Here is a 16,174-nt window from a genome sequence, read left to right on the forward strand (position 1 = left end):
TCCACCTACGATATCTTGTCCTCAGACCAACCAGTTCAAGGAACAGGCATTCTGTTACACGTAGGTCCCCACCTAGTCTCTGTTCCCAATGCAACTCATCCCAAATCTTGCTTCTTTCCCTCCCACCTGTCCCTTCAGTCCCAACCCCAATCGTTGTTGGGTCTTTTTAATCTTCCTTTTCTTTGGACCCATCTGACCTCTCCCCTCCTCCCCAGGCTGCTCCTCACCAGGCCAAGCCAGGTCCCAATTCTTTCTCAGCCTCTGCTCCCCCACCCTATAATCCTTTTATCAACTCACCTTTTCACACCCAGTCCAGTTAACAGTTTTGTTCTGCAAATAGCCCTCTCCCATAGCCTTCTCCCACGTGCCTGGCAATTTCCTCTTAAAAAGGTGGCTGGAGCTAAAGGCATAGTCAAGGTTAATGCTCTTTTTTCTTTTTCTGATTTCTCCCAAATCAGTTAGCATGTAGGCTCTTTTTCATATATAAAAACCCAGCCCAGTCCATGGCCTGTTTGGCAACAGCCCTTAGACGCTTTACTGCCCTAGACCCAAAGGAGCCAGAAGGCCATCTTATTCTCAATATACATTTTATTACTCAATCTACTCCTGACATTAAAGAAAGCTCCAAAAATTAAATTCTGGTCCTCAAACCCCACCACAGAACTTAACTAACCTCGCCTTCAAGGTGTATAATAATAGAGTAGAAGCAGCCAAGTAGCAACGCATTTCTGAGTAACAATTCTTTGCCTCCACTGTGAGACAAACCCAAGCCACATCTCCAATACACAAGAACTTCCAAATGCCTGAACCACAGTGGCCAGGCATCCCTTCAGGACCGCCTACCCCATGAGCTTGCTTCAAGTGCTGGAAATCTGACCACTGGGCCAAGGAATGTCCGCAGCCCAGGATTCCTCCTAAGCCGTGTCCCATCTGTGTGGGATCCTACTGCAAATCAGACTGTCCAACCTGGCAGCCACTCCCAGAGCCCCTGGAACTCTGGCCCAAGGCTCTCTGACAGACTCCTTCCCAGATCTTTTCGGCTTAGCGACTGAAGACTGACACTGCCAGATTGCCTCGGACGCCTCCTGGACCATCACAGACTCTGGGTAACTCTTACAGTGGAGGGTAAGTCCGACCCCTTCTTAATCAATATGGAGGTTACCCAGTCCACATTACCTTCTTTTCAAGGGCCTGTTTCGCTTGCCTCCATAACTTTTGTAGGTATTGATGACCAGGCTTCTAAACCTCCTAAAACTCCCCAACTCTGGTGCCAACTTGGACAATACTCTTTTAAGCACTCCTTTTTAGTTATCCCCACCTGCCCTGTTCCCTTATATAGGTTGAGGCATTTTAACTAAATTATCTACTTTACTGACAATTCCTAGGTTACAGCCGCACCTCATTGCCACCATTTTCCCCAGTTCAAAGCCTCCTTCGCATCCTGCTCTCATATTCCCCCACCTTAACCCACAAGTATGGGATACCTCTACTCCCTCCTTGGCAGTCGATCATGCACCCCTTACCATCTCATTAAAACCTAATCTCCCTTACCCCACTCAATGCCAATATCCCATTCCACAGCATGCTTTAAAAGGATTAAAGCCTGTTATCACTTACCAGTTACAGCATGGCATTTTAAAGTCTATAAACTCTCTTTACAATTCTCCCATTTTACCTGTCCAAAAACCGTACAAGCCTTACAGGTTAGTTCAGGATCTGCTCCTTATCAACAAAATTGTCTGGCCTATCCTCCCCCATGGCTCAAAATCACAAACTTTGCTCAAATCACTCTCTACAATTCTCATAACTTCCAAAATCTATTTTCTTCCTCACACTTGATGCATATACTTTCTGCTCCCTGGCTCCTTCAGCTATGCTCACTGTTTCTTAGAGTCTCCTACAATTACCATTGTTCCTAGCCCGGACTTCAATCCGGCCTCCCACATTATTCCGGATACCACACCTGACCCCCATGGCTGTATCTCTCTGATCTACCTGACGTTCACTCCATTTCCCCATATTTCCTTCTTTCCTGTTCCTCATCCTAATCACACTTGGTGTATTGATGGCAGTTCCACTAGGCCCAATCGCCAATCACCAGCAAACGCAGGCTATGCTATAGTATCTATCATTGAGGCTACTGCTCTGCTCCCCTCCACTACCTCTCAGCAAGCTGAACTCATTGCCTGAACTTGAGCCCTCACTCTTGCAAAAGGAATGTGCATCAATATTTATACTGATTCTAAATATGCCTTCCATATCCTGCACCACCATGCTGTTATATGGGCAGAAAAAAATTTCCTCACCATGCAAGGGTCCTCCATCATTAATGCCTCTTTAATAAAAACTCTTCTCAAAGCCCCTTTACCTACAAAGGAAGCTGGAGCCATTCACGCCAAGGGTAATCAAAAGGCATCAGATCCCATCACTCAGGACAACACTTATGCTGATAAGGTAGCTAAAAAAGCAGCTAGTGTTCCAACTTCTATCTCTTACAGCAGTTTTTCTCCTTCTCATCTGGTCACTCCCCCACTGAAACATCCACCTATCAATCTCTTCCCACACAAGGCAAATGGTTCTTGAACCAAGGAAATTATCTCCTTCCAGCCTCACAGGCCCATTCTATTCTGTCATCATTTCATAACCTCTTCCATGTAGGTTACAAGCCACTAGCCTGCCTCTTAGAACCTCTCATTTCCTTTCCATCATGGAACTCTATCCTCAAGGAAATCAATTCTCAGTGTTCCATCTGCTATTCTACTACTCCTTGGGAATTTCTCCGGCCCCCTCCCTTCCCTACACATCAAGCTTAGGGATTTGCCCCAGCCCAGGACTGGCAAATTGACTTACTCACATGCCTTGAGTCAGGAAACTAAAATACCTCTTGGTCTGGGTAGACATTTTCACTGGATGGGTAGAGGCATTTCCCACGGGGTCTGAGAAGGCCACCATGGTTATTTCTTCCCTTCTGTCAGACATAATTCCTCAGTTTGGCCTTCCTACCTCTATACAGTCCAATAACGGACCAGCCTTTATTAGTTAAATCACCCAAGCTCAGGCTCTTAGTATTCAGTGGAACCTTCATACTCCTTACCTTCCTCAATCTTCAGAAAAGGTAGAATGGACTAATGGTCTTTTCAAAACACACCTCACCAAGCTCGGTCACTAACTTAAAAAGGACTGGACAATACTTTTACCACTTGCCCTTCTCAGAATTAGGTCCCGTCCTTGGAATGCTACAGGGTACAGCCCATTTGAGCTCCTGTATCAACACTCCTTTTTATCAGGTCCCAATCTCATTCCAGACACCAGACGTACTTGGACTGTGTCCCCAAAACTTTGTCATCCCTACTATCTTCTGTATTCACTGATCTCAACTACTCATAAATGCCCTGCTCTCTACCCTGCTGGTTTACACTATTTCTCCAAGACATCACAGCTGATATCTCCTGGTGCTATTCCCAAACTGCCACTCTTAACTCTTAAAGTATATAAATAATCTTTGCTGGCAGGGCTATGCTGAACCTCCTTGGGCACTCTCTAATTGGATGTCCTGGGTCCTCCCAATTCTTTTTTTTTTTTTTTTTTTTTTTTTTTGAGACGGAGTCTCGCTCTGTCGCCCAGGCTGGAGTGCAGTGGCCGGATCTCAGCTCACTGCAAGCTCCGCCTCCCGGGTTCCCGCCATTCTCCTGCCTCAGCCTCCCGAGTAGCTGGGACTACAGGCGCCCACAACCGCGCCTGGCTAATTTTTTGTATTTTTAGTAGAGACGAGGTTTCACCGTGGTCTCGATCTCCTGACCTTGTGATCCGCCCGCCTCGGCCTCCCAAAGTGCTGGGATTACAGGCGTGAGCCACCGCGCCCGGCCGGTCCTCCCAATTCTTAGTCATTTACTACCTGTTTTTCTCCTTCTCTTATTCCATTAGGTTTTCAATTCAAACAAAACTGTATCCAGGCCATCACCAATAATTCTATGTGACAAATATTTCTTCTAACAAGCCCACAATATCACCCATTACCACAAAATCTTCCTTCAGCTTAATCTCTCCCACTCTAGGTTCCCATGCCACCCCTAATCCGCTTGCAGCAGCCCTGAGAAACATCACCCATTATCTCTCCATACCACCCCCAAAAATTTTCGTCGTCCCAACACTTCAACACTATTTTGCTTTATGCAGAAATACACGAGTACGAGACTTGCCCTGACGCCTGACACAGAACTGACAGTAGCTGCTGCCCAGTGAGTTTGTAAGGAGGGTGGAGGATGTGACAGAGAAAGGAGATGCTTTATGGCAATGGGTCTCTATGGCGGCAGCTTTCCTCGGAGTTTTTCCAGAAAACAAATATGTCCATCATATGATGTTTAGATACCAAAATATATTAAAAATACAAAAATTAGCCTGGCATGCTGGTGGGTGCCTGTAATTCTAGCTACTCAGGAGACTGAGGCAGGAGAATCCCTTGGTCCTGGGAGGCAAAGGTTTCAGTGACCTGAGATTGCACCACTGCACTCCACCCAAGGCGACAGAGCAAGACTCCATTTCAAGAAAAAGAAAAGAACATATGGGTTCTTTTGAAGGAGTGTTCTACGCCAATGCAGCCCATGTTTCAACATTTTTACAGAATGGACCAGAGGGCCTTGAGGGAAACACGCAATAAACAGCTCCCAGCTCAAGATTTTAACAAATGACAAAAGGAAAGAAAACTGAAAAACAGACTAACTGGTTAAACTATATTTTGATGTTTAGTTAAAAGGTCACTGACATCTATACCAAGTATACACTGAAACAATCAAACTTAAGTATTAGGTACCAAGGCTTCCAATAAATAACAAAGACTAGAAAGCATGCAGACCTTGAACTGAACCGGATGCCAATTTCAAACAGCAACTATTTTGAAATTGTTTAAAAAAAAAAAATTCTAATGAATTCCGGGGTCAACAGAGAATAACTGGAAAATACTCAAGTACAGAAATGAATGATGTGAGCTGATTATAGGATGCTGCAAAGGCATCTTTCAGAAGTCATTATGGATTAAGAAAGAAATAATTTTTTTTTCAATTGTTCAGCTAAAAAAGCAGAAGTGGTGATTTATTATATGGTTGTTACACTCGGCCACAAATAAACACAGAAATAGTCCAGAATGTCACAGGTCCAGGGCAGAGGACCAACATGGGCAGTTTTGTTTATGAGCAAGGTGGGTCTCAGAGGTGATCGGTGATCACAGGGCGATGAAGTTCTAGATCCATTGAGACAAGCTCTAGATAGTAGCATGCAGTCTCACAACTTGTAACAGCATCGCCAGCGTCTGGCACTCCATGTTTCTGTTCCTGTGACCTCCACGGTGCAACAAGCTAGCAGTTTACTTGGAGCTGTACCTCATCTTTCTTTTGTGCTTCAGGCTGAGCATTCGCTTCATTCTCCACTTGGCTCTCATGGCACAGAGGTTTCCAAGAACACGGCACTAAGGCCGAGAGCAGAAATAAATTTTTTTTTTTTTGAGACGGAGTCTCGCTCTGTCGCCCAGGCTGGAGTACAGTGGCACAACCTCGGCTCACTGCAACCTCCGCCTTCTGGGTTCACGCCATTCTCCTGTCTCAGCCTCAAGAGTAGCTGGGACTACAGGCGCCCGCCACCACGCCGGGCTAATTTTTTGTATTTTTAGTAAAGACGGGGTTTCACCGTGTTAGCCAGGATGGTCTCAATCTCCTGACATCGTGATCCACCTGCCTTGGCCTCCCAAACTGCTGGGATTACAGGCGTGAGCCACCATGCCCGGCCAGAAATAAAATTTTTAAAACTAAGATTTATCTCAAACTCAAACTGCAAAAAAAAAATAAAAAATAAAAAATAGAGAAATGAAGAGGAACCAGAAAGAAAAAAAAAAAAAAAAAGGAAATCTATTATACAATGAGAACAAAAGAATTTTTGATGTCTCTTTTTTTTCTGTTTTTTGTTTGTGTGTTTGTTTGAGATGGAGACTTACTCTGCCGCCCTGGCTGCAGTGCTGTGGGATGATATTGGCTCACTGCAACCTCTGCCTCCCAGGTGTAAGTGATTCTTGTGCCTCAGCTTCCCAAGTAGCTGGAACAAAAGGTGCACACCACCAGCCCTGGCTAACGTTTTATTTTTAATAGAGATGGGGTTTCACCACGTTAGCCAGGATGCTCTTGAACTTCTGACCTTAGGTGATCCACTCAAGTTGGTCTACCAAAGTACTGTGATTGCAAGGATGAGCCACCTTGTTGGGCTCTCATATCCTGGTTTGTTTTGTTTTGTTTCTGAGAGACTCTCACTCTGTTGCCCAGGCCGCAGTGCAGTGGTGTGATCTCGGCTCCCTGCAAGCTCCACCTCCTGGGTTTACACCATTCTCCTGCCTCAGCCTCCTGAGTAGCTGGGACTACAGGCACCCGCCACCATGCCTGGCTAATTTTTTGTATTTTCAGTGGAGACGCAGTTTCGCCGTGTTAGCAAGGCTGGTCTCGACCTCTTCACCTCATGATCCACCTGCCTCAGCCTCCCAAAGTGCTGGGATTACAGGCGTGCGCCTCCGTACCCAGCCTGATATCCCTGTTAAAAAGTACTACGGTATATCCCTTTTCAAAACTACTGTCTCAAAAAAGTACTATCTCTTTAAAAAGCACTATCTCAAAAAAGAAAAATAGAAAATAAGAAACAGAAAATAGGTTGGGAAAAGTGGCTCACATCTGTTGGCCATGCTGCTTTCAAACTCCTGACCTCAAGTGACCTACGTGCCTTGGCTTCCCAACATGCTAGGATTACAGGCATGAACCACCGCACCTGGCTCAATCCTCTTAACATAAACACTTTAATGTCAATTAAGGCTTGAACTGAATGTTAAGTCAATACAAATTCAAATCAATGCTGATTTGAATCTAATGTCAATTAATGCTTGACGGTTTGCTATACTCATTGCATTGGGAACAGTTATCTCAAAAATGAATTTTCTGATGTTCTGCAAGGAGTGACCTCGGACTGAAGACTTTGCCACACTTATGACATTTGTAAGATTTCTGTCCAGTATGGATTCTCTGATTTCTAATAAGGTGTGAACATGAAGTAAAGGCTTTGCCACAATCATCACACTTGTGAGGTTTCCCTCCTGTATGAATTCTCCTGTTTTTGCATAGGATGAAGCTTGACTGAAGACCTTGCCACAGTCATGACATTTGTAAGGTTTCTCTCCAGTATGAGTTTGCAATGAACTGCAATGTATGAACGATGTCTGAAAATTTTGCCACATTTCTTACACTTGTAAGATCTCTCAGGCCGGGTGCGGTGGCTCAAGCCTGTAATCCCAGCACTTTGGGAGGCCGAGTTGGGTGGATCAGAGGTCAGGAGATCGAGACCATCCTGGCTAACACGGTGAAACCCCGTCTCTACTAAGAAATACAAAAAACTAGCCAGGCGAGGTGGCAGGCGCCTGTAGTCCCAGCTACTCGGGAGGCTGAGGCCGGAGAATGGCGTGAACCCAGGAGGCGGAGCTTGCAGTGAGCTGAGATCCGGCCACTGCACTCCAGCCTGGGCTACAGAGCGAGACTCCGTCTCAAAAAAAAAAAAAAAAAAGATTTCTCTTCATTATGGATTCTCCAATGATTTACAATGGTTTTAGCATTACTGAAGACTTTGTGAGAATCATTACATTAGTCCAGTTTCCCTACACCATGAACTGCCTGATGGGGAATAATTGTTGACTTCTCACTAAAGGCTTTGCCACACTCACTACACTTGTAAGGTTTCTCTCCAGTGTGAATTCCAGTATGTTGTGCCAGGTGTGAATCACTCCCAAAAGTCTTGTCACAAACCTTATATTTGTATGGTTTCTCTCCAGTATGAATTATCCTATGTCTTTTAAGGTGTGATTTGCGACTGAAAAGTTTGTCACATGCTTCACATTTGTAAAGTTTCTCTCCAGTATGAATTCTATGATGAAGTGAAAGTTGTGACTGTTGATTAAAAGCCTTCCCACATTTGTTACACTTGTAAGGTTTCTCTGCAGTGTGAATTCTAGTATGTCTTGCTAGGTATGAATTACGCACAAAAGCCTTGTCACAAAGTGTACATTTGTAAGATTTCTCTCCAGTATGAAGTCTACGATGGTATACAAGGGATGGCTTGTGACTGAAGGTCTTTCCACACTCATTACACTTGTAAGGCTTCTCACCACTATGAAGTCTACGATGGCAATGAAGGTATGACCTCTGACTGAAGGTCTTGCTGCACTCATTACACTTGTAAGGCTTTTCACCACTATGAACTCTACGATGGCATACAAGGTATGACTTCAGACGGAAGGTCTTGCCGCACTCATTACACTTGTAAGGTTTCTCTCCACTATGAATTCTAGTATGTTTTGCCAGATAGGAATGAGATGCAAAAGCCTTGTCACAAACCTTACATTTGTATGGTTTCTCTCCAGTATGAATTACTTTATGTGTCTCAAGGGTTGATGCTCGACTGAAAACTTTTTCACATTCTTCATATTTGTAAGGTTGCTCTCCAGTATGAATTGATTTATGAACTAAAAGATCTGAATTTTGACGAAAGGTCTTGCCACATTCACGACACTTGTAAGGTTTTTCTCCACTGTGAATTCTAGTATGTCTTACCAGGTGTGAATTCCATGCAAAAGCCTTGTCACAAACCTCACATTTGTAAGATTTCTCTCCACCATGAAGTCTATGATGGCATACAAGGGAGGACTTGTGACTGAAAGTCTTGCCACACTCATTACACTTGTAAGTTTTCTCTACAGTGTGAATTCTGGTATGTCGTGCCAGTTGTGAATTCCACGTGAAAGCTGTGTCACAAACCTTACATTTGTATGGTTTCTCTCCAGTGTGAATTCTCTTATGTGTCTCAAGGGTTGATTTGCGATTGAAAACTTTGTCACATTCTTCACATTTGTAAGGTTTCTCTCCAGTATGAATTCTATGATGACGTGCAAAGTTTGATTGTTGATTAAAAGCCTTGTCACATTCATTACACTTGTAAGGTTTCTCTCCAGTATGAATTGCCTTATGAATTACAAGGGCTGAATTTTGACCAAAGACCTTGCCACACTCATCACACTTGTAAGGTTTTACTCCAGTATGAAGTCTACGATGGCATGTAAGGGATGACACCTGACTGAAGGACTTGCCACACTCATTACACTTGTAAGGTTTCTCACCCGTGTGGCATTTCTGATGGCATGCAAGGTTCTGCTTGTGATTAAACACCTTGCCACATACATCACGTTTATGTATTTTGTCTCCTAAATGGATTGTCTGGTGTTTCCTTAAGAGTGAGCTACAATTAAAGGCTTTGCCACTCTCATTACATTGGAAAGATGTTTCTGTCATGTGTACTTCCTGTTCTTGTGTGAGTAATGAAGAATTCAAGAAATTATTCCTATAGTTATTAGAAATCTGGGGTTGGGGTCTACAAGAAATTCTTTGGGATGTTGAAACTGAGGGAACATCATCGGTAGACTTCTCAAGTTGATTACCCATTTTACCTTTGATCTGAAATATGTGCAGTTCAGGCAGATGTGAATGAAAACTCGATCCAAGCTGATCTTTAATAGGCTTGTTTCCAGCATGTTTTTGATCATGTCGGTCTGTACTACCAGTGAACATTTTTATTTTTGTCATGGGTCCTTCATGGCCATTTCTTTCATCTTCTTGACACTGAAACTCAATGTCCTGAATTTGTTTCTCAATGTCCTGGAAGCAAAAATCTCTAATGTGATGACTTTCATGTCTTTGCAATGTCCCGGTGTGGAACACTTCTGTATTGCACTGCCCTGTTGATGAGAACTCCTTCATGATGCATTTGGAAGAGATATCTGTAAAATATAAACACCAATAGGTTTCCAATTAAGTCCAGATGGTAAATCATACTGAAGTGTGTAAATATGAGACAAAAAGAATACTTATTTTGAACTTCCCAAATATGATCTTCAAAGTATAGGAACACAAAAGGAGTAAGATTCTTTAACAAACAAAGGGCATTTACATATCCTTCAAATTAATTCCATGAAAACCTATTTCCTATATCATGACAAAACAGTGACAGGGCACAAACATGAGTAAGCCGAAAGTAAGGAGTGTTTTTCCACTGTGACCCTAAAGTGTATCACAATTTGCAAAAAACATATCACTGTCACATCAATGAAGAGAAAAATATATATTCTTCATATTTACTGTGTACAAATGCTAAAAAACAAAAACCTACACAATATACAATATTGGTAAATAATCCACAACAACCTCATGTAAGGATAACCAAAAGCAACGTAAATTCCGTATTGTCAAACAATTATAGCACAGAGAATATAATAAAAGATTACAAAAATTAGCCAGGTGTTGTGGCCCGTGCCTGTAGTCACAGCTACTCGGGAGGCTGAGGCACAAGAATCGCTTGAACATGAGAAGCAGAGGTTGCAGTGAGCCAAGATCGCACTACTGCACTCCAGCCAGGGAGACAAAGTGAGACTCTGCCTCAAAAATAAAAGGAAAAAAAAGAAAAAAATGTTACAATGTATTCTGAATAAATGTCATAAAATTACTTATATCCACACAGAACAGGCACTTAGTGACTTTTGAAAAATTTTTTGTAGTTTTATTTTTTTGAGACAGGGTCTTTCACTCCAGCTTGGAGTGCCATGGCATGATCTCAGCTCACTGCAACCTCTGCCACCTGGGTTGAAGTGATTCTCCTGCCTCAGCCTCCTGAGTACCTGGGATTACAGGCACGCACCACTATGCCTGTGTAATTTTTGTGTTTTTAGTAGAGATGGGGTTTTACCATCTTGGCCAGTCTGGTCTCAAACTCCTGACCTCAAGTAATCCACTCACCTCGGCCTCCCAAAGTTCTGGGATTACAAGTGTGAGCCACTGCACCCGGTGACACTTTGTGACATTAACGAGTGTAGTGTGTCAGTTATATTGTATACCACATACTGTAAAGCCGTATGTAAAATTATAAAAATAAGATGTTGTAACCCATGATAAAACCAGCAAGCAAATGAGTACATTTATACAGCCTGCAGAATTCTAAACAATTCCCTCTTAAGAAAAAAGCCACAATTTCGACTTAAGCATCAGCACACAATATAAGAAAAGAAATACATGATAAGATCACTACCTTCTGAGGTATGAGGTCAAGAAAATACACAGCATTTTAAGAAATAAGAATTGACTAATGGCTGAGCACGGTGGCTCACACCTGTAATCCCAGCACTTTGGATGACTGAGGCAGGTGGATCACGAGGTCAGGAGATCGAGAACAGTTAGGCCAACATGGGAAAACCCCATCTCTACTAAGAATACAAAAAGAAACAGCTGGGTGTGGTGGTGAGCGCCTGTAATCTCAGCTACTCTGGAGGATAAGGCAAAAGAATCATTTGGACTCACGAGGCGGAGGTTGCAGTGAGCTGAGATCTCGCCATTGCATTACAGCCTGGGTGACAGGGCAAGACTCCGTCGTCTCAAACAAACAAACAAATAGATAAATAATTGACTAATAGTGTAGAAAAGTGCAATTATGATGTCACAACTCTAGTTATGTAATAGCCAGGCAACACAGCAATTTTCTATATATGCATTCCCCATGGTTATCTAGTTCACTATGCATAAAATATACAGACTGTGTACTGGGAAAATTTATAAACTGAGATCAGAGAAAACATTGTATAAAACAAACTGCACAATAAAAACAAAAAATATGATGTATGCTCCCTGGCCCGAATGTTCATCTTTTTTCTTTTTTTCTTTTTTTCTTTTTTTTTTTTTTTGTGAGATGGAGTCTGGCTCTGTCGCCCAGGCTGGAGTGCAGTGGCCGGATCTCAGCTCACTGCAAGCTCCGCCTCCCGGGTTCACGTCATTCTCCTGCCTCAGCCTCCCAAGTAGCTGGGACTACAGGCGCCCGCCACCTCGCCCGGCTAGTTTCCGAATGTTCATCTTAGCTAAAAGCCATTATCAGGTTTCTTATTCTCCAATAGGATGTTCCTGCAGATGGGGCCTTTTAGAGAATTTGGTCATGGATGTTGACTAATTGTGAATAGGACTAGGGCTTTTAATTGTATGTTTTCCTTCATTTATTTTTGAAAAAGAGTTTCGCTCTTATTGCCCAGGCTGCAGTGCAATAGCATGATCTAGGATCACTGCAACCTCTGCCTCCCAGGTTCAAGCGATTCTCCCACCTCAGCCATCTGAGTAGCTGGGATTAAATGCAGGCACCACCGCTCCCGGCTAATTTTGTATTTTTAGTAGAGACGGTGTATCTCCATGTTGGTCAGGCTGGTCTCAAACTCCCGACCTCATGTGATTTGGCCATCTCAGCCTCCCAAATGCTGGGAATACAGGCGTGAGCCACCACGCCCAGCCAGGACTAATGCTTTTATAAAAAGAGACAGTAAAGAGCTGATTGCCTGTTCCTCTTTCCATCATGTCAGGACACAGCAGGAAGATGGCTGGGCTAAACCATGAAGAAGGCTCTCACCAGGAACCAATCTAACTGACATCTTGCTCTTGGATTTCCCACTCTCCAGATTCATGAGAAATACATTTCTATGTCTTAAGATTTCCAGTTTAAGCTATTTCTTTTTTTATCTATTTTTGAGACCGAGGAATGCTTCATCACCCAGGTAGTGGCACGATTCTCCTACCTAAAGAGCCTCAGCCTCTTGAGTAGCAGGGACTACAGACACATGCCACCATGCCTGGCTAATTTTTTTTTGGGGGGGCGGGGAACGGAATCTAACTGTCACCCGAGCTGGAGTGCAGTGGTGCGATCATGGTTCACTGCAACATCCACCTCCCAGGTTCAAGTGATTCTCCTGTCTCAGTCTCACAAGAAGCTGGGATTACAGGTTCATACCAACACGCTCAGCTAATTTTTGTATTTTTACTAGAGACGGGGTTTCACCATGTTGGCCAGGCTGGTCTCGAACTGCAGCTGGCCAGTGTAAGCTATTTTTGACAGAACAGTAAAATGAGTGAGACAGGAAAAGAGGCATCTCATCATCAACATAACCGAAGACTGACAAATCTTATTAAACAAAGGAAGTTTAGAGTCTCTACTATAAAACTTATAATATATGAAGAAGTCTAATAGTATTCACTTGTTTTAAAAAGCAGGCGGACGAGTCACCTGAGATTGGGGGTTGGAAACCAGCCTTACCATTATGGAGAAACCCCATGTCTACTAAAAATACAAAGATTAGCCAGGCTTGCACCAGGCATAATCCCAGCTACTTGGGAGCCTGAAGCAGGACAATCACTTGAACCCTGGAAGTGGAGGTTGCAGTGAGCTGAGATTGCACCATTGCACTCCAGCCTGAGCAACAAGAGGGAAACTTCACTTAAAAAAAAAAAAAAAAAAAAAAAGACCAGGCACTCATGCCTGTAATTCCAGCACTTTGGGAGGCTGAGGAGGGTATATCACTTGAGGTCAGGAGTTCGAGACCAGCCTAGCAAACATGGTGAAACCCCATCCCTACTGAAAATACAAAATTAGCAAGGCGTGGTGGAGCATGTCTCTAATCCCAGCTACTCGGGAGACTGAGGCAGGAGAATCGTTTGAACACGGGAGGTGGAGGTTGCGGTGAACTGAGATTGTGCTATTGCGCTTCAGCCTGGGAAACAGGAGCAAAATTACATCTCAAAAAAAAGAAAAAAAACCAACCCTGGAAGCAAATTAACATTATTTCTAAAATAACGACAGTAGGCCCATACTGTTCATATACATGACCCCAGTTTGCACATATGGTAAGTGAGAGACAAGACTTGATCCTGGGCCTGAAGCATCCCACCACATGTTCTTAGGCACAATAGTCAGCCCAGGCAGTACAGAAAATGACCAGTCACAGAAAATTCAAGGAGAACAGAAATAAGTACATCAAGTGGGATACAAAGGCTAAGCTGGGACACAAGGGCTGAGCTGTGCTGCTGACAGTGGTGCTAAGCCAACCCTCATGGACCATGTGCTGAGACATCATGCCCTGCACACATTGATTTAGGCAGCTTTGTACAATTTTGTCCAGTGGATGAATAAGGTCTTGACTTCTTCAGTGAGAGTAGTGTTGGAGGAGAGGGGCTCACGGGGAAATTGGGGCATCAGGCATTACAAAATCAATAGGGTGGAAAGAAACAGTATTGCATCCAGATCAATGTATCATGTGAGGCAAGGACCCAAAAGAAAGGGTAAGTGTGGAAGGCAGGAAGTAATGGGCCTGTAGGAGTGAACTTTGTACATGCACGTCTGTGGGAATAGAATTCCACTAGGATAGACCAAATCTTCAGCTTGGAGGAAAGTGGAACTAATTTAGCAAATGGTAAAATATTGACCCAAGGTTAACTATGCAAATTACAATACGGGCAAGGGACAAGAATGAAAGAGATCCAAGAAAGCAGCAGTATGGTGGCCTGAGGTGAAAGCAGTTTTACATCTCTTAAATTCAATGCCTCTGATTTCTAGTTTCAAGCATGTACTCAACAATATGCCTTGTGTAGATTCCAGAAATGCATACACACAAAAAAACAAGTAAACGCTATGAAGAGTACAGTGCAGCAATGTAGGAGACCATGGGGGAGAACAAGGATCCCCTGGATAGGCCGGGCGCGGTGGCTCACGCCTGTAATCCCAGCACTTTGGGAGGCCGCGGGGGGCGGATCACAAGGTCAGGAGATCGAGACCACAGTGAAACCTCGTCTCTACTAAAAATACAAAAAAAAATTAGCCGGGCGCGGTTGTGGGCGCCTGTAGTCCCAGCTACTCGGGAGGCTGAGGCAGGAGAATGGCGGGAACCCGGGAGGCGGAGCTTGCAGTGAGCTGAGATCTGGCCACTGCACTCCAGCCTGGGCGACAGAGCGAGACTCTGTCTCAAAAAAAAAAAAAAAAAAGGATCCCCTGGATGAGTAGGTAGTGATGTGCTTGTGAAAACAGAGCCTGGCTGAGTGCAGTGGCTCACTTCTGTAATCCCAGCACACTGGATGGGCGGGTGGAAAACAAGGTCAGGAGTTCGAGACCAGCCAGGCCATCATGGTGAAACACTGTCTCTACTAAAAAACTACAAAACATTAGTCAGGCATGGTGGTGCACATCTGTAATCCCACCTACTCAAAAGGCTGAGGTAGGAGATTGCTTGAACCCGGGAGGCGGAGTTTGCAGTGAGCTGAGGTTGCACCACTGCACTCCAGCTTGGGTGACAGAGCAATACTCAGTCTTAAAAAACAAAAAACAAACAAAAAAAACTGTACCTTTAATAGAGATGTGGTTTCACCCACGTTGGACAGGCTGGTCTCCAACTCCTGACCTCAGGTGATTCACCCACCTCAGCCTTCCAAAGTGCTGGGATTATAGGTGTGTGCCACCGCACCCACCTGGGCAGTATTATTTATGAGAATAAAGACAAGAAATCAACCCAGATGTCCATTGACAGGTAAATATATGAACAAAATGTGGTATATACATACAATGGAATATTATTCAGCCTTAAAAACAAACTTGGATGGAGCCAGGGGCGGTGGCTCATGCCTGTAATTCCAGCAATTTGGGAATCCAAGGCAACTGAATCACGTCAGGCCAGGCTATCAAAACCAGCCTGGTCAACATGGCGAAACCGCCATCGGGAATAGAACTACCAAAAATTAGTCAGGTGTGGTGACACATGCCTGTAATCCCAGCCACTCAAGAGGCTGAGGCAGGAGAATCACTTGAACCCAAAAGGTGGAGGTTGCAGTGAGCCAAGATCACGCCACTGCACTCAAGCCTGGGCAACAGAGTGAGACTCCGAATCAAAAAAAACAAAAAAAAACCAAAACAAAACAAAGCAAAACATAGAAACCAACAAGATGAAAGCCACGGTATCTTAAGGAAATGACAGTAGAAGTAAAATATGGAAACCCCATTCAACTTCACAAGCTCCCTCACTAAGATTGATGAAAACCATATCTGTTACAGGATTGATCTTACAAAAAATGGGAACATAGGTTTTCTTGTTAAAAATGAACAATGGCACATATTGGTGTGAAAATGCGAAATGAACAAGAGTTCGGTCAAGAGCCTCAAACATATGAGGCTGTGAGCCCAAATGACCTCCTCGCTGGGAGGAATTTCAACACCACTGACTGCTGCTTAGAGAAGATGATCATTAGTTTACGGGATGAAC

At 43.8% G+C, this 16,174-nt stretch overlaps 1 protein-coding gene across 1 annotated transcript in view; it reads right to left on the bottom strand.

Moving 5' to 3' along the window:
* Nucleotides 1–7,561: 7,561 nt before the first annotated feature.
* LOC101014050 (zinc finger protein 600) overlaps nucleotides 7,562–16,174 on the bottom strand; it is a 219,897-nt gene continuing 211,284 nt past the window's right edge. The window contains exon 5 of the mRNA XM_031660186.1: nucleotides 7,562–9,847. Coding sequence (XP_031516046.1) covers nucleotides 7,662–9,847 — 2,186 coding nt within the window. The 3' untranslated portion in view covers nucleotides 7,562–7,661. The remainder of the gene's footprint in view (nucleotides 9,848–16,174) is intronic.

The sequence above is a fragment of the Papio anubis genome, chromosome 20 (genome assembly GCF_008728515.1).
Source record: "Papio anubis isolate 15944 chromosome 20, Panubis1.0, whole genome shotgun sequence".
In the NCBI taxonomy this organism is placed as follows: domain Eukaryota; kingdom Metazoa; phylum Chordata; class Mammalia; order Primates; family Cercopithecidae; genus Papio; species Papio anubis.